The sequence below is a fragment of the Mytilus californianus genome, unplaced genomic scaffold (assembly GCF_021869535.1).
Source record: "Mytilus californianus isolate M0D057914Y unplaced genomic scaffold, xbMytCali1.0.p SCAF_19, whole genome shotgun sequence".
Taxonomy (NCBI): Eukaryota; Metazoa; Mollusca; class Bivalvia; order Mytilida; family Mytilidae; genus Mytilus; species Mytilus californianus.
In genome coordinates this window covers 33,958-54,109 of record NW_026262667.1, presented here as the reverse complement: position 1 = coordinate 54,109, position 20,152 = coordinate 33,958, and the positions used below count along the sequence as shown (strand labels likewise).

Genomic DNA, 20,152 nt, shown 5'->3' with positions numbered 1-20,152 from the left:
CTAACAAATATCAAAAATTTATTAAGTTACCACATATAACTTAAAACCTTTACTTAATTCTTCTATAGATACTAAGATTTGGTTTGCAAATTTGGCTGTACCTGTAAAAAACTTATTTCAGACTGAATAGCACATCCTAAATTTTACAGTGATGTTGTTTCAATAAAAAGTCCGGATATTTATATACACTCCGGGTAAACTTATCAATCTTTTGAATAAACTTATTCTAAAAGGTTACCAATTCAACACTGTAATTAGATCTTTGAATATTGTTTTTATTGGTATAATTATTGATTTTGTTATCAGTAAATTAAAATCATACTAAATAATATTGTTATACACATATGGACTTTAACGGTACTACAGTCTGTCGATACCTTTATTTTGGCATTGCATAAGGTCATGTTTTTCTCCGACGTCTTTACACTAAATCCATTGGATGTGTGCTGATTGATATTTTAGTCTTAGATACATGATTTTTATTTATTAGTTGTCAGGGATGAGGGATGGATAAATTCCCTGCCATGTCTGGTTTGTGTTTTTGTTTGATGTTTTTTCTGCTTTGTATCAATCTGATGAGTTAAGCTTTTTTCAACTGATTTTTATAGTTTGTTCTCATCTAGTGCTTTTAAACCACTGTCCCAGGTTTATAGGGGGAGGGTTGAGCACCCACAAACATGTTTGACCCCGCCACATTCTTGAATTGCCTGTCCCAAGTCAAGAGCCTGTAGTTCAGTGGTTGTCGTTGTTTCATGTCTGTCATATTTGTTTTTCATAAATTGTTTTGTTATAAATTAGGCTGACTATACGGTATGGGTTTTTCTCATTGTTGAAGGCTATACGGTTGTCTAAAATTGCTTACATCCACTTTATTTGAATTTTGGTGGATAGTTGTCTCATTGGCAATCATACCACATCTCCTTATTTTTATATCAAATCCTGAACATTATATATTTAATGATGGTATTTACATTTTACATTAAGGGGAACCACTTGTTTGTGAAGTCAGAATGAATTTTTTATAGCTTTCTACATATACAGTATAAGTTTTGCTCATTTTTGAAGGCCATATGGTGATTTATAGTTGTTAACATTGTCATCTTTTGGTCTATAAGGATTTTATCAGTGAATTTTGGGAAATGTCTTTTGCATTCAAATTGGAAAAAACTTTTGAGGTTTTTCCAGTTTAGGGAAGAAATGAAGAATTTACTTACTTTGATGAGTCAGTTATATTCAATATTCATTTGAATTGAAAATAAGTTATCCTGTTTTTTCTCCCATGAATATAGTAGAAAGACTGAAGTGCATCAATATCTGTGGCAGTTAATTCATAAGAATTAATAAATAATGAATAAATTTTCCCAGGCTTGGTTGGTGCCCTTTTAATAAAAATTGGTGTTCCAGTCACCTGGAAGTGCACATTGTAGTTTTCAATTTTTACTTAATTAGGAAAGCCTGCTAAAATAAAATTTGCTTTGCAAAGGGGAGTCAACTCAGATTTCTTACTACGAAAAGAGAAAGTTAAAAAAAATAGTGTAGTTAATTAATAATGATACAGTTACAGACTCTGCTGCTATAACTTTGTAAACAAAGATTCATACGCACCGCGTGGGAATAACCGTATTACTAATTTCCGATTATTAAAATCGTAAATCTGGGTAAAGACAAATGGATATCAAAATGATTCCGATTATTACTTTTTTAATGATTGTAAAGTTGAAATGGCATGAAAGGCTGACATTATTTAGGAGAACTATTTTGTCTAGCGATTGCTGATCATTGGAGGGTAAAAAGTCCAACACCATAACAAAACGGACCTATTTATCATACATACCGATTGTTTACGATTGTAAGACATGTGCATAAAAGTGAAAGCTCGAATAAATATGAAAAATATAACAAAGGGATAGCTCCAAATACCATTTAATAACAAAAAACATATGGACAGGTCAAGATATCTTTTTGGTAAATAAAATAACGTATGTAAACTGGTTTCCGTACGACTAAAACACTTTGTTCGAGTGTAGCGTCATTCCAAGCAGATTCCAGTTACGTAGTATGTAAAATAGTAAATATGAAACCGAGTGCGGTAGGCGGAGGCATAATCAACTTCCGTTAGTTCTGGTCAATGGTATCGGAAACATGCCGCTGATAGCGTCATTTTCCAAAAATTGGTAAAAAGATATCACTGATGGTAATTTGATTCTTATTTCAACAAGCAAGAATGGTACTGACTTGCACAATTGATCCCTTCACTGTTTTGAGCCTGAATAATTCAATTACTGATAGTACTTTAAACTCACTTCACTCTTTCTCATTGGAATTATTACTAGTAAGTAGTTCTTGATTTTAAATTTGTGTTAGCCAATCAAAGTATCTCATAAATAATGTTATTTGTTTAAAATAGTTCCATTTCACAAAAGTTAAAACTAAAAACAATTACCAGGTACAAATATTACAGTTTAGAAATAAGTCTACTCATTTCATCTAAATGTTTCCAAAATCAAGTTTCAGATAAAAAAATAAAATGAAAGTGAAAATGTCTTACCAAGGTCACCAAATTGGTGAGCAGACGTATAATCTCCATGGAAATTTATCTGAAAAAAAAAGATAATCTAAATCAATTTAATAGCTTTCTTATTCCATAGAATGTTCATTGCAACAATTTCAGCATGGAAATATATTTATCTAAAGTTTATAATATCTCTTTATAATATTACAATATAATGGACTCTCCTGCATTTCTTCATCCAATTTATATCTGACAATTACTGAACTACATTTTGTAACTCATTACTTTTTGTTGATTGTCATTTATGCCTACATTTATGCCCAAATATGTCTACAACAGCAATTATATCAAAGAGCTGATAGCTCTGAGGGGGGAGAAGATGCATACAAAGATAACTTGAAAGAAGGCCTACTCTGTGCCACATGTCTCCAAAACAGATTAAGCTAAATATAAAAATCTCTGAATACTATTGAATCGAAAATGAATTTTCTATAATTCTATACATTGCCTCTCAGCATGTTCAACTTAAGTGAAGCAAATATACCATACAACTTCAATCATTTGCCTGAAGTGAAGCAAATATACCATACAACTTCAATCATTTGCCTGAAGTGAAGCAAATATACCATACAACTTCAATCATTTGCCTGAAGTGAAGCAAATATACCATACAACTTCAATCATTTGCCTGAAGTGAAGCAAATATACCATACAACTTCAATCATTTGCCTGAAGTGAAGCAAATATACCATACAACTTCAATCATTTGCCTGAAGTGAAGCAAATATGTCACCAAGGTCCCACAGAGCACTGTTAGATAAGGGGGAGCTAACTCGTATGTGCTCGAACCAAGGGACAGGGGGTCAGTCTATCGCTAGACTTAATGTTCTGATAGGCATAGCTAAAACGCAAGGAAGGTTTTCATAATTTAATTAACAATAACAATTTAGAGGAATGATGATAACAATTCAATCAGTAAACAATGCCAAATAATAATAATCAAATTAAATTACAAAGTATCAAATCTAAATATCAAATCCAAAGTAAAACTATTTCTCCTTACAATATAAAATGTAAAATAAATGCCAAAACTACTAAATCATAAAATGAACTTAATCTCAAAATCAAAATGTAAAAGTCTCAAAAATAAAAGATTCCTAAAAGTATTTTCCAAAGTTAAATTATGAGTCAGAGATAAATTTTGTCTCAACACTACACAGTCAACTGGTAGACTGGTAGACAGTCTTATAGGTCCAGTATCATGACGTGAGTAGTGAGAGGTTACGGTTCCGAAACACTGACTGTTTTCTAAAGTTTTCTCAAAAATAAAAGGCGAGTCAAAAATACATTTTTGTCTAAACACTACAAAGTCAACTGGTAGACTGATCAACAGTCTTATAGATCCAGTATAATAGACTTTAGCAGTGCAAGTTAAGGTTTCCGAAAGGTGACTGATTTTCCTAAATTTCAGAACGCTATTTATACTAAATCCAAAAATAGATCAATAATACTCGACATGTAAATATTACTCTCATTAGCAAAAATAGACTTTAATTAACAAAGCCTAATCCTATAATGTTTTGATAAAATCTTAAACTTTCAAAATGACATATGCTAATTACAATTAATATTTCAAAACAAAGTGCTTTGAGCAAACTGTGACATTTCAAGTATTAATGCCACAGCATAGGTAAAAATCAATTAAACCAAAATTAATCAAAAATGTTACAAAATACAAACTTAATATTTTCTTTCTAAAAAATAAAACATATTTTTTATCCAAAATAACACTAACACAAATATAAGCCAAATAACACACCATGACAAATATACCATACAACTTCAATCATTTGCCTGAAGTGAAGCAAATATACCATACAACTTCAATCATTTGCCTGAAGTGAAGCAAATATACCATACAACTTCAATCATTTGCCTGAAGTGAAGCAAATATACCATACAACTTCAATCATTTGCCTGGTTTAGATAAAAAAACTACAAAATAATACAACAGCTAAATTGATGAAGATGCTAGAAGCAAGTAAACATTGCAACCAATTTTATGAATTCCAAATGTACTTGGGAGAACACCAACTCTGCCTGGAGACAACTTGGCCACTCTATAACTTAGAGAAATATTATTATCATCAAAGAGAGCAGTGTCTGTAAACTAGCTCCAAATATATGATAATAATAGTATCTTTTTACATCCTTGGAGCTGTCTATTTTAGCGGTAAAAAGTTGATTAAAAAAAAATAAATAGGATGTAGTAGTCGGGCTGAATTGTTACTGTACTTTCAAATTTAATTAACCCATGCGTTCTACCAAATCTACTTTAAAAACATCCTGTTACAGTGAATAGAAAGTTTCAAATTACGTAAGATTGAAGATAAGTAAGATGGAATATAAAAATTAACGTAAATCAAAAACAAGAAATTAAAACATTAAAACATGAGAATCTAGAAAACAAACAAACCTTACTGTACATTTGTTTCTTTGTCTTTGTTTCATAAAATGATGCAAATGGTATTTTACAAACTTGCAACCAATCATGTGTACAAATCGGCAGTCTTTGAATTTAAACGGTAGACCGAAAACCTGCAGTTGGTAAAATGCCTAGAGACAACTTTGCCGCTCTTTCAATAAGAGAAATATAATTATCAATGAAGAGAGTAGCGTCTGCAAACTAGCTCCAAATGTATGATAATGATAGTATCTTTATACATCGTTGGAGCTGTTCATTTTAGCAGTAAAAGTTTTTTCTTATAAAATATAAAAAAGATCAAGTAGTAGTCTGACTGAATTGTCACTGTACTTTCAAATTTAATCAACACGTGCATTCTACCAAATCTACTATAAACATCCACTTACAGTAAAAGAAAATTTCTAATTACATAAGATGGAATATAAAAATTAACGTAAATCAAAAGGACGAAATTAAAAAAATAAAACATGAGTATCTAGAAAACTAAGGTCTTCTTCCCCCAAAAAACATATGTAATAATTTTCAACTCATGTTCCTGGAACTATTTTCATAGGATTGCACTCAAAACCCAAATGAACTGTTGACATAAATAAAATATACCTACATCTCCCATTGTGGTTAGAAATCCCTGAGATATACCAAGACTATGCCATAAAATATCAGCTGTCTGATGAGATACAATTCCAAACAAAAATACGACCAATTTCTCTGTTTCCTGAAAAATTAAAAATAAAGAATTTCAAATTAGTTCCATAATTTAATTTTGAAAATTCCATGCATTATATCCCTGCAGAAAGTTGAAAAGGGTATATATTCACAGACATATTACTGAAAACTTGGCAAAACAAATCTCATTCAAACATAATGAATAATTATTTTCTATATCAAATAAAAAAAAAATGTTTCCACTTTGATCCCTAATATTTTATCCCTACCTGAAACATGTCACCATTAACTGAATGGTCTAACAAACAGAATACACAAAAAGAATTAGATAAAAATAAGCCAAAGACTCAAATGAACTGATTGCACAGAAAGTTTCTTAAACAAAATTTTTCTATAATTTTCATTGATGTGGTTCATAAGTCATACAAAAATTTATGATAAAAGAGATGATTTTTCATTTCCTATCGTTAATTATCCATTTTTAGATGGTGACGTTCCCTTGTCACCATCTTATGGTGTTTATATATCTCAACTTGTACGATTCGCTTGTGTATGTAAAAACGTATTAGATTTTAGCAAGAGAAATTTATGTATTACTGAAAAATTATTACACCAGGGTTTTCGATATCATAAACTAGTCAAAACATTTACTAAATTTTATCATCGGTATAAGGACATCATTCGTAAATATAACTCAACATGCAGACATCTTATACGTTCGGGTATTTCACATCCAATCTTTTATGGTAATATTCTTTACAAAGCACAAAAATGTCAGTATTCACCTCAAAAGCTAACAAAACCTTTAAACAGACTTATTAAGAAGGGATATAGTTACGATACTGTTGTCAGGTCATTAAAGATTGCATATTTTGGCTGTAATATTGATTCACTTATAGGGTCTTTGCATCGGAATTAAACATATTTATTCTAAAACCAGTTGTTGGCATGACACGGGTTATGTTCTTCTCATATATTTTATGATGGTATAATACTAAACCCCTAACAGGAGGGATTGTGCCTGATATTCATATGATGAAGACATAATCTTTCAATCAGTTTAATTGAGGTCTGGAGCTGGCATGTCAGTAACTGCTAGTAGTCTGTTGTTATTTATGTATTATTGTCCTTTTGTTTATTTTCTTTTGTTTCCTATTCTGACATCGGACTTGGACTTCTCTTAAACTGAGTTTTACTGTGCGTACTGTTGTACATTTGTTTTTTCTACATTGGCTAGAGGTATAGGGGGAGGGTTGAGATCTCAAAAAACATGTTTAACCCCGCCGCATTTTTGCGCCTGTCCCAAGTCAGGAGCCTCTGGCCTTTGTTAGTCTTGTATCATTTTTAATTTTTGTTTCTTGTGTATAATTTGGAGTTTAGTATGATGTCCATTATCACTGAACTAGTATACATATTTGTTTAGGGCCAGCTGAAGGACGCCTCCGGGTGCGGGAGTTTCTCGCTGCATTGAAGACCCATTGGTGGCCTTCGGCTGTTGTCTGCTTTATGGTCGGGTTGTTGTCTCTTTGACACATTCCCCATTTCCATTCTCAATTTTATTCATAAGTGTTTCTCGTTTCTGGTTTTTTATATAGATTAGACTGTTGGTTTTCCTGTTTGAATGGTTTTACACTAGTAATTTTTGGGGCCCTTTATAGCTTACTGTTCGGTGTGAGCCAAGGCTCCGTGTTGAAGACCGTACTTTGACCTATAATGGTTTAATTTTATAAATTTTGACTTGGATGGAGAGTTGTCTCATTGGCACTCATACCACATCTTCTTATATCTACTAACAATATGTAAATACAAAATATATAAAATGGGAAAAAATATTTAATCCCTAATGGGAAGTACAAAACTTCAACAGGTGTGCAAATTCTCTGTGAGGTTTCAAGAATCTTGGTCAGAATGAGTAGAAATGGATAATACAAAACTGGTACAGTCTTTTATAAAGTCTGGGAAAGTGGGAAATAAATTCCTAAAACAGTTCAATACTAGAGGTACAACTTCAATATGTGTGTAATCTTTCTATAAAGTATTGTGGTTGTAACTACAGGAGGAGATGATTACACAAATTACGTACCTGCTTTTCCCCACCCAAAATCTCTATAATATAAGCTTGTTTTGTACAACCGGACTAAAAAGTGATATAGATGGATCCTTATACATGATTCTAAATGACAGGGTTCCTTATATCCTAAATACTAAACAACTACCTGAGTCTACCTCCGATAAAAACACAGGTAGGTATTTTCATAATGAATGAAAGCTTACCAGGTCCCATGGTTGTGGATACATCTTTCTTATGTAATTCACAGATGCATTTAGAAATGGAGTCCAGTGCGTATCTTCTGACACATTATGGAATTTATCTACAAAAACATTCAAAACTATTGCTATCATTTAATTATTGTATCTATGAATAAAAAATAAAATGTCCATGATAACCTTTTTAGCAGTAGCAGTACAGTATGTTGAATTCAGAAAATTGTTAAAAATAGATCATTAATAATACAGTTAATGTATAGCATAAGCAAATATTGAAATGCAATCAGTTCCCTTAATGCCTCAATTCTAATACTTTACAGCAATTCATAATTACTGTTCTTTAGACAATAGCCAGTGGGAAATCTAGTGACAAAATATTACCTCCCCTGTAAACACTGAAAACTAGATCTTCTCAATGTTTGTCCCATTTTAGCAAGGACGCTATCAATTATGTATTCACAGGAAAACGTTCTTGTAAATAGTAATAATAGAAATATGTTGAAATAAAAAGAAAACTTCCATTCAATGTTACCATTTCCCTCCTTAAGGAGCAAACAAAGAGTACAGCAGGCTATAGAAGCTTGATGTAAAATTGGTTTAAAATGTTGCTAAGCAAATAAATTCCTGGAATACAAACTTCAATTAATTTTTTTACTGGCTGTATACCTCTCTGGAACATGCTAATTATCTGTATATATATATACAGCTAGATCAGAGAAAGTCAGGGAAAAAATTCCAAAGGAATCGATTGATATGCAGCAAAGATTGTGCTCGATAACTTAGGTGTGAAAAATAAGGATACTTTAGGAAATTGTAACATGCTAAGGACTTTGTCGAACACTCTGAAAATTGGTGACCCAAAAGATCTTTAGATTTTGTATGTACCGGTACATGATTTTTCCAATTTTCTCTATCAATATGCAGCAAACATTGGCATTTTTAAAATTTCAGTTTCACAAGCTTCTAATGCAATTATCTCGATAAATACTGAACATAGAACATTGTGTATTTGCATGTATATTTCTAATAACACAGTTTAACAAATAATTTCTTAAAAATGTACAATTATTATTTAGAAATAACTGTTGATCAGTATCATCACCGGTATTGTTTTATTATTGACTTTCTCAACTCTATCATAAGAAGAGTGAATTTTCTTTTGTTTTCGTTCACTAGATTTCCCACTGTAGCTTAACAAATAGAACCCTTAAATTCAGTGGGGAAAAAAATTGTCAATTTAGTTTTTTTAATTCTTTGGATTCTCTTAAATCAAATTGACAAATTAAGTTTTCAATCTCATACTGTTGAGAAAACATAAAATATTTGAACATATTTTTTAGATTGGAATAAAAATAGAATTAAAATCTTAATGTCTACTCCAACGAGTAAATTGTGATGACTTTTTTACTGCTGAATAGAAAATATTCCTTTAAAAGTACTTTGTTTATATCCATAAGCTCTTTCAATAAAAATACCTTATAACTAAATTGATTGGAAGTAATACTGAATTGTCTTGTGACTCAACAGCGATTTTTTAATGTTAAATATTTTCTAAAAATAGCTGTTGCAGTATAATTTGCTATTCACTCCTTTCAGATTTATTCGAGGGAGAAAAAGGAAACCAAAGCATTACTCAATAACACTTTTTTTTTGTCTGTATATATCTAAAGAAGTAAAATTTATCTGAAGTGACCCAATGTAAGAATACCTGTTCATAGAGTAATATTATAAAGTTGTGAAAAAAACAAATGGTTTTGGCAAAACAATATCAAATAAGTTGATGCCCCAAAAAAAAAATCAAAATTCAGAATCAACCTCTTTCAAAGATTACATATAAAATGTATGTAAAAGGCATATAGGGGCCTTTTATTGCCGACCATACAGTATGGCTTTTTCTCATTGTTGAAGGCTGTACAGTTGTCTATAATTGCTTACATCCACTTCATTTGAACTTTGGTGGATAGTTGTCTCATTGTCAATCATACCACATCTCATTATTTTCATATGATATATGTATTACCACTAATATTTATAAAAGATATATAATTGACTTAAAATATAAAAAGTTGTATAAATAGCCACAATAGTCTTTTATTTAGATTGATCAAAGAATTTCTTTACTGGACGAGAACCTATTACTGTCAGTTAACAGTTACCGTCACCTTGCATTTTATGCAATTATGGAGTTGTTGCAAAAATAAGGCTTAGTGCTATTATCTTAGGAAAATACTGTTATTTCATTTTTAAAAACTTGGGTTTTGTTTGATCCAATCAAGACTTGGAAATCTGTTTTTTTTATTCTTTTACTACGTTTGTGCGGGGACATGACATCATCACTTTTGATGCCCTCGATTTTAGAAGACTGAGAGTTTTCAGATAAAGTAATAACAAAGACATAAAAATAATTTATAAATTTCCATCAAAGGAATAAAAAAAGGTTTACCTATTTTAGAATCTATTTCTATGATCCCCTTCAATGCAGTGTAACTAGTTGATTTCAGGTGATATAAATTCGAGATCCATTCAGATTGAGGGAAAGACTGAGAGATTCGGAATTTGTGGACCGAATAACGATATTGTTGGTTCATTTAACAAACCTCCATCTCTGTTTGCCTCAAAACAGCAAAATATGACAATAACTTTCTTATGAATAGGACATTTCTATAATTTAGTAACTAGATTTATAAGTGACAGTAACTGGTCCTCATAACCATGAAGTTTCAAGCAAAAATTGGCACACAAGTAACCTGCTTTTCACTGTAAATAAGAGGAATTAAAGTACGAATCTATGGTCCTAGACCTAACTTTTGGTAACCCTTTTTTAAAGAATATTTCCAAAAGTATTTCCGGCTAAAATTTATTTGAGAAAAACTATGAATTTCTGACGGTAACTGGTACTGGACCAGTAACATTTTAAAAAGTATATACAATAATAAATTTTCATAAAAATAGAAGTGAAAGTTATCATTCATGCCAACTGCTACTTTCAATGTTATATCCATTTAACAATCTGAAATACACATACCTAAGAAAACTGAGAAAATAAGATATTGCTGTTTCAAGCATATGACATTCCTGTAATATACATACCACCAAAACAAGTGGGACCATAAAAAGAATCTGGGTAGCCACTTCCTGCTTGTAATGCATCTCTATGTTTGTACAATAACTGAAAAAATAAGTCAATAATCCGTTGATGATTGTCTATACGTTATTTACACGGTCACTTTCACGTTCAATAATCAGAATATGATCGTCTATACGTTATTCACACTGTCACTTTCACGTTCAATAATCAGAATATGATTGTCTATACGTTATTTACACGGTCACTTTCACGTTCAATAATCAGAATATGATCGTCTATACGTTATTTACACGGTCACTTTCACGTTCAATAATCAGAATATGATTGTCTATACGTTATTTACACTGTCACTTTCACGTTCAATAATCAGAATATGATTGTCTATACGTTATTTACACTGTCACTTTCACGTTCAATAATCAGAATATGATCGTCTATACGTTATTTACACTGTCACTTTCACGTTCAATAATCAGAATATGATTGTCTATACGTTATTTACACTGTCACTTTCACGTTCAATAATCAGAATATGATTGTCTATACGTTATTTACACTGTCACTTTCACGTTCAATAATCAGAATATGATCGTCTATACGTTGTTTACACTGTCACTTTCACGTTCAATAATCAGAATATGATCGTCTATACGTTATTTACACTGTCACTTTCAAGTTAACTTCTTGTATTTTGCCTTTTTTCATTAAGTGTGTTTTTAACCCTGTTAGATATAATTAAATTACAAAATCAGAAGTTTGGCTTTAAAGATGGGAAACAGAAAATCATATACCAGTACAAATAAGTTATAACAGGATTTTTCACAGTTTATGTCACATTTTTGGCAATTTATACAGGACAAATACAATCTAATATTTTTCCACAATGTATAAACAATGAAGTTCTTACCTGTCTATAATCATTATATCTATCATTGGCATCATAAAACTCTCTTGCTCTCCCACCTATAAATAATAACACAATTTTAATTTCTATACAATATAGTAATGAACAAGAGACTCCAAAGGAGCATGTATATGATTCTATTCAATAAGAAAATACTTTCACAGCACAACATTTTGTACCTGACCCCTTACAGCCCTCATCACTTTAAAAGATGACTGTTTGTATTTAACTCTTTTTGTCAATTTTAAATAACCAGTTAATAGAGGTATAATTGTCTCATGCAAATCAGCTGTATTCTTTTGTTTTCCCTAATTGTAATGCATCAATTAACCTGATTATCAATTACTGGTAAGATGTATCTATTTTTACTTCACTTAATGATTAACTTATTTTTACTTTACTAACTGATTAACTTATTTTTATGTTACTTACTGATTAACACAATTGTTAATTACTGGTAAGATGCATCTATTTTTACTTTACTTAATGATTAACTTATTTTTACTTTACTTGCTGATTAACATGATTGTTAATTACTGGTAAGATGTATCTATGTTTACTTTACTTACTGATTAACATGATTATTGATGATTACCGGTAAGATGTCTCTATGTTTACTTTACTTACTGATTAACATGATTGTTGATTACTGGTAAGATGTCTCTATGTTTACTTTACTTACTGATTAACATGATTGTTGATTACTGGTAAGATGTCTCTATGTTTACTTTACTTACTGATTAACATGATTGTTGATTACTGGTAAGATGTCTCTATGTTTACTTTACTTACTGATTAACATGATTGTTGATTACTGGTAAGATGTCTCTATGTTTACTTTACTTACTGATTAACATGATTATTGATGATTACCGGTAAGATGTCTCTATGTTTACTTTACTTACTGATTAACATGTGAGTGACGGTACCACAACCACTGCCATATGACATGTATGAGATAAACTGCATTAAACATGTGAAATAAACTGCTACTGTAAACATGGTGTTTCCCAAATCCTCAATATTTCTTTTTAATTCATTTCCTGAAATCTGAAATCATTACAAAAATTACAATACCTAGCAGAAGGTAGAACTAGTTCCCTGTAATATGATGGATTAGAAACGACACTTTATCTGAAAAGAAAAATTTGTGAATACAGTATTCTTTCTACAAATAATTTTCTTAATTTCAGTATAAATGAATTGTGAGAATATAAAATATTCTTATGATTCAAATATCAACCTTAAATGTTCATAAAAGATTATATCATATGAAAATTGAATTTTCCACCTTTCTTTGATATTTGTAAAACTTGGTAGATGCAGCATACTACATGTATAGAACAGGATCCAAGGAAAAATGGCGTAATTGTCCATATGGTAAATATTCATGTCTTTATTGAATGGTTTTGAAGACATTATATTGACTTATTATAGGTTTATTACTGTATTGCTGTCTAATTGCAGTCATACATGTATGTGTATATTTTTTCTAATTTTCTTAATTTCACATTTGGTTTAAAAATCAAAATATCTATGATATTAAGGTAATCTTTGTTTTATATTTTGTGTCATATCTTTTAATAGATTCCTGAAATAGCTAGCTCTCTTATGATTCGTCCATCAAAATGTGCTTCAGAAACCCAATTGTATTCTGATGGGTCAATATTATTGAATTGACTATATATATGCATGTAGTTAGAAAAGGTAGATATGGAGTCTACTAAAAATCAGTGAGTTTGTCAATATTGGCCAGGATGATTCAGATGATGTATTCTTAAAATTTGTAAGGGTTTCCGCAGAACCCTGTGTCTCACCTGCGATTGCAGCTATCAGTGTAAAAGTGTAATGTTGACTAAAAGAGGCATTAGCTACGAGATATGAAAAAAATTAAAATATGATTTTTTTTTGTTCAATTATTAATGAAAGTGAAATAATAATTCGCTTTTAGCAGACAGGTTAGTTCAATTTTGTCAAAATAAGCTAAGAAACTTCGCTGATGAATTATTCACTTGCAAGTGAATAATTCAACCTCATTGAATCCATATTCATATGACCTTCAATCTAACCCATTAGCTAGAGATTGGTTACGCATGTATTAGTCGTGTTCAGCCATTAAAAGGAAAAGAATGTCAACATTAAAAGTGAAACAAAGGTGAACCATTTGGTTGACTGATTTGATCCACAAAAAATCATTCTTATACAGGTAAAAACAATAATTAACCTATGTTTTAAACCTATAACATGAGGTCACTATCTATTTATATATATGTTGATGTTTATATCGGGAAATGTGGCCATCGGCAGTCTTCGGAGTTCATCTCGATGGTTAATTAGATGGAGTTTAAACTAAAATACCCACGAAATGTTGATATATATTATCAAGTCCACGCAATGTTAATTGTTTATTTCAGACTTATTGTAATTTGGATATAAGTTTTAGTATGTAATAAATCAAATATGAGAATTTGAATCAAATCGGTGAACATGAATTTGACAGCTAATGCCCCTTTAAAAAGTGAGTCCATTTATCAGTATATGAAGATTTAAAAAAATTACAAACTTTTTCTTTAGATGCTAGTTCATTGTCTTGAATATTGACTTCTGTTCAAGCTTCATAACATTCCATGAAGGTTAAAAAATTTATCATGTCAAAAAAGTTTAATCCCAGACTGTTTGTAAATGTTAACTGTAAAATACTAAGTCCATCTATCAGAAAAATACTGAAAATAAAAAAAAATTATTTTCAAAAGTTTGCTTCAGACATTAACTCTTGATCATAAAAAAGCTTGTGCCAAAGTTTCATAAAACTCTATGAACATGATGAATTTTTGATAAAGTAATTGATGTGTAACAAACTTTAACTCCAGACTGTATCTATTTTTTGCATCAACAAAGTGATGTTGAATTACATCTTTGGATACACTGTCTTGCAGATACAGGTTAAAGGAGATGTAGTAAGAAAATAGAAAAAGGAACTCGACAGCGAATCTGTATACCAAGGAGCAATTTTTCTAAAAATACAAACAGTGAATCCGATTCCCATTGAGGCTTATGCTACATGAGAATCAGATCCAGATTGTACTTACGAATTGCACTAAACAAAGTGTAATTACTCCAAGGGATCCGGATTCCTCCACGGATTTCAAATTGGGATATCCAGTGTGTATATGTGAAAATAGCTTGATTGAATAAGACGGGCACTTCTGCTATAACTCAAGCGATAATAGTTAACTCAGTTACTTCTGACTTTTTTTTTAAAATGTGACAGTAGTGACATTATTTGAGGAAGGACACCATATAGTCCAGTTTGTCTACATGGTCTATATGGGCACAAATATTTAAAAAAAAGAATGAAGTTAAGGCAGAACACTTGTCTTTAAGTATTCTCTCGTAATTTCGGTCTTTTTCAAACAGTGAGTAAACTGGTTCAATGATTATCAGTGTTTTACCGTAAAGAATCAATTTACTATATGAATTTACAAAATAATTGCTCTGGTAAATATAGCAATAGGAAAAAAATAACAATACAAATCGGGTTATCACATAAATATTATTTCATAATTTTCCTCGCCATGACACATAGAAACAATGAAATCATAAGGTTATTGGAGTAAAATCAGTATGGTTCTTTGCCATGAAAACAATTCAGGTCCACCACTATTTATTTCTTTAATATCTGTACTCAGGAACATGCCAATACTCCTTTGTATGTATGACACTGGAGCAGAGAAGTTAAAGAAAGAACAAATAAATACGCAGCCATGTCAGGTCAGAATTCTGTCACTCTCCAATATACCCTCATTTTCCAGTGGCAGTCCAAATTTCAAACCCTTTAATCTGCATGATCTGGTCGATTCCCTATTTCAGGACCTACTTATTGTATTAATTGTTTATTTATTTCTCATCCTGAACATGCATGAAATATTTGCAACTAAACATGAAGCAAACAGCAATAAATCAATAAAATTAATTTTAAGCGGAGTGTTTTTTATGAAATAGCTAGGTCATACTTTAGTAGTAAAGCAAAATGCTGCTAGGTTGTTGATTGCCTTATATTTATAGGATCAGAGTATTTCTTACATACCAGATGGAAAGTGTTGTCTTTTTCATTTGATTCTTTATACTCAGAAAGGAGAGTAGACACTCCTTCAAATACCACGTCTACCAATTCTATGAAGTAGATTTACAATTATGATCTGCAGTAGCACTTGTGTCTGACTATTGGGGTGTCAAAGCTAATGGGGTGTCAGACTATTGGGGTTTGGGACTAACGAGGTGTAGGACTAATGAGGAGTTGGACTATTGGGGTGACAGACTAATGGGGTGTCGGACTAATGGCCTTGGTGTATTAGAATAGCGGGACGACACCTATGTATATAGGCACTTGCTATGGTCACCTGCTAAAAGCAACAATAAGAAAAAGTTATTGTTACTTCAGAGACTAATTACCGAAATGTTTTTCCAGAGAGGGACCAATTTCATACGGAAATTGACAGTAATCATGGAAATAATAAACTTGTTTTTAGTGTAACCTGCAGTGATTGATACCCGCAAAATTTTTACATTTGCAAATTGTTTAGCATGGGATACTTTGTAGTCTACTGTCTTCATGTAATTGACATGTATACTTCGATTTACATAGTTGAAAAAAATGTATATGAATAGAAATTTTTTTAATGAACATAGTAGTGATTATTTAAACATTTATACATAATAAGTAATATAGGTATTTATTTTGATGGCACTTCCAGGATGTAGCCTTATGTGACATTTTGAGGCCAACACATTTTAGATGGTACCACTCCAGACATCTGTTGCAAACTGTAGATTCATATATATATATGCACGTCAATACCACACACTAAGTAGTTCCACAAGAATTTTAAAACTCCAAAAAAGGGCAGCAAGATTAATTCTAGATGCAGTTCCTTTATCCCCCTCAGCCCCCTTATTTAAAGAACTTGGGTGGATGACAGTTGACAATAGAATAAAATACCACAAATATTTACTTCTATATAAATGTATGCGTATGGAAGCACCAATGTACCTAGTTCAAAAGTTTAAACTGAAATCAGATAATAATCCTTACTCCCTGAGAGGCGTCACTCAAGGTAATCTGATAGTTCCTAAGCCAAAAGCTGAGCTATTTAAGAAATCTTTTGTTTATTCTGGATCAGTGTTATGGAATGGACTACCACACAAAATGCGTAAAGCTCAAAACACTTATACTTTTAAACAAAGTATCAAGAAGTACTTAACACAGTCCTGATAAGATTATGTTTTCTACAATGTATTTGTATATTCTTTTATTTTTATTTGTATTTGATTTTTTGACTACATGTACATCTTGAACAGCCTTATATCTTATCATGTTAGTAATATATATTACATTGAACTACTTGACTGTAAATTAACTATGTGTAAATATCTGTTTTTGATTGTATTGTAATTTGTATGTGAGGGCCTCAGGGAAGATTAGTTTATTGTAACTAACTGAGTTTACCCTCTTTAAATAAAGAATTTATTATTATTATTATTATTACTCTGCTATGTCCTTCTTCCTCGATATCTGTTGGTTTTTTTTTAGCATTTTCCATGAAAAAAAAGGGTTGATCTGTTACTCCAAATGAAATTGCTATTCCATAACGTGATTTGATTGAATGCATGAATGTTCAGTAGATTTACAAATGCAACAAATGTTTATATAGCTGATTTGGATGGGATCCTTCCGATTTGGAGGAAACAATTCTGCCACCATTAATGCATGAATATTTTAATTCAAAATAAATTAAATCTTTATTCCTGATCTCTTTTTTGCCTATTCTACAAGAACTACTTCTATATACATGATTATACATGATATAATTGAACAAAATTTGCATTTAATCATTGAAGTTTATCATTAAAATTTTGAAAAGATATAAACTTTTCACCAACCACAAATTGGACATCTTGCTCCTTAAGAATAGTGAGTTGTTTTAATCGACTCCCCTATTGCAAAAATGAGCATCCCTTTGGTCAATATATCTGGACATTTAATCATGTTAATGATTTTACATCAAAAATTTATTTGTTTAAATTTATTTCACAGATTGCTCGCAAATCAAACATTTTTTTTATATATTTTGAAGGTAACAATAACTGCAGGTAACACTCTCCAGAAATACATCTCAGCAATTAGTCTCAGAAGTAACAATAATTATTTCTTAGTGTTACTTTTTGCAGGTAACCGTAGCTAGTGGCAGTGCCATATATATATAATAAAGATTTGTATAGTGTGTTGAAAATTTTGAATATTAATGTTGTATTGCTGCTACCAGATAATTTTTATCTTTGATTTGTACTGAAGTGAACATGTGCAGGAATACAAAGTATGCATAGTACTACAGATGCAGCAACATACACACACATACAGACACTTCCTTATCTGTATCTGTATATTACACAGTGCAGGATACGATCGCGGATATATGCACACTGGAAGAAGAGCTTGTTGGTTAGTCCAACTGTTGGAGGGCAGCCGTGAATCCCTCAACTGTCTTTTGGCATGCTATATTCTCTTCCAGATGGTTCCACTGCACCATCATTTTAGGAAAAAAGGACTTCTTTCAGATGTCTATTTTGCAGTCTATCAATTTGAATGATCTGCTATTTCAGGTTTCTCATCTTTCTACGATGTTCGTGTATTGGAAATCTAAAGTTTTTTGCCTTGACTTGGCATTTGTTTCTGATTTCTTGCAGGTAGTTTGTTGGTTCAAAAGCTGGCACCAATCCCTAAACCACTTTGTAGAACATAGTCAGCCTCTGATGTTTTCTCCGTTCCTGGAGAGATGGTAGTTACAGCTTGGAAAGCATATTTGTAACGCATCCTGTTTCCCTGGATAGGTCATTTCCCGAATCAGGTCTTTCACCGGAAAAGATCGTCAATTTCGCACACCTTTATGACGTCATTTACCAGATAGAAGGTGCGCCTGTATCCCTGCTCTATTAAAGTTTCAAGCACTTTCAGAATCGTCATTCTGCAGGGTAGTCTTCAAATAATTTATTTTCCGTAAGTACGTAATCTTAATTCCTGTACGACTATGGGAGGGTGACCAACTTAATAGATTTTAATTTTCCAAATATTTTGAGCAGTATAAGATCAAACTTTTTGACCCGTTCTCTCAACATGTTTTGGAAGTGTAGATCATTAGATCCCTACATTTTGGATACGTGATGGAAGTCACATGACATATTAAACTTGACAACTAACTACCGTATCCCGGATCTGGTGTATTTGTAGTCATGGTAGTCGTACAGGATGAAACATGCACCTCTTTTCTGTATGCTTTCTATCTTTTCTATTTCTCTGATGGTGAAAGGATCCCAAATGACAGCACTGTATTCTAGTACCGATCTAACCATGGCTAAGTAGGCTAGTTTTTTGCACTCTTGGGGGCACTGGCATAAGTTTCTTCTGAGGAAACCTAGTGTACAGCTTGCCTTGCTTGTGATTTTACCTATGTGGCTGGTCCACTTTAGGTCATCGGATATATCAAGACCTAGGTACGGATTTGTTTGGACTTGCTCTAATATGTGGTTGTCTAGTTCAGTAGTTGGTAGAAGTGTGATGATTTTTTTTATCAAAAACTAGTAAAACGGACTGGATAATAAAAGAGAATATTATTATATATATTTTACTTACGCAAGAAACAAGTCCCTGTGATATACCTGACAATAAATATTTTAGTTTATAAGAATATGTAGTCCAGAACATGCAGAACTTGGTACAACAAGAACAAAGGAAAACAAATCCGTGAAGAACCCTGTAGTATGGGGGAAAGAAACGTACAATACAATGCCATTTGCTCCCGAGTCTACTCTTCTTTCAATAGTTTTGAAGATTACTTTCAGACGCATGCCTGTGTGAGGTTGCTTTCAAATCTATACAAATCTAAAACTATTTTAAATCCTTTCATCGAAATATCACATGCGTCCATCCTCATTTTCAAAACTGTCTGCAAAAAGTGATAGCGTAGTGGTATTAACACCAAGACGTCGTTAAATGAAATTGGCTTTTCAATAACATATGTTGAAATCGATGAAAAGACCCCCCCCCGCAAATTATTGAAAACTATCATTCTGCATTGACAATAATATCTTGTTGTAAATTAGATACACCCATACGGACTAACGCCCTCAAGGTGTATCTAATAATTTACATCCTGGGTTTGTAAGTTTGTCTTA

General features: G+C 31.6%; 1 protein-coding gene across 7 annotated transcripts in view; it reads right to left on the bottom strand.

The window, feature by feature from the left end:
- Window positions 1-19,755, bottom strand: part of LOC127727010 (phosphatidylinositol-glycan-specific phospholipase D-like) — a 64,578-nt gene extending 44,823 nt beyond the window's left edge. For 6 of the 7 annotated variants that reach the window (XM_052234384.1, XM_052234386.1, XM_052234383.1 and 3 more), the window contains exons 1-7: window positions 19,611-19,731; window positions 12,829-12,973; window positions 11,927-11,982; window positions 11,022-11,100; window positions 7,938-8,035; window positions 5,602-5,712; window positions 2,549-2,597 (exon numbers count right to left, since the gene is read on the bottom strand). In XM_052234384.1, coding sequence (XP_052090344.1) covers window positions 2,549-2,597; window positions 5,602-5,712; window positions 7,938-8,035; window positions 11,022-11,100; window positions 11,927-11,982; window positions 12,829-12,973; window positions 19,611-19,682 — 610 coding nt within the window. In that variant the 5' untranslated portion in view covers window positions 19,683-19,731. Of the gene's footprint in view, window positions 1-2,548; window positions 2,598-5,601; window positions 5,713-7,937; window positions 8,036-11,021; window positions 11,101-11,926; window positions 11,983-12,828; window positions 12,974-19,610 lie in introns of all 7 variants that reach the window. The other variant, XM_052234388.1, reaches the window with a different exon arrangement.
- Window positions 19,756-20,152: the final 397 nt, after the last annotated feature.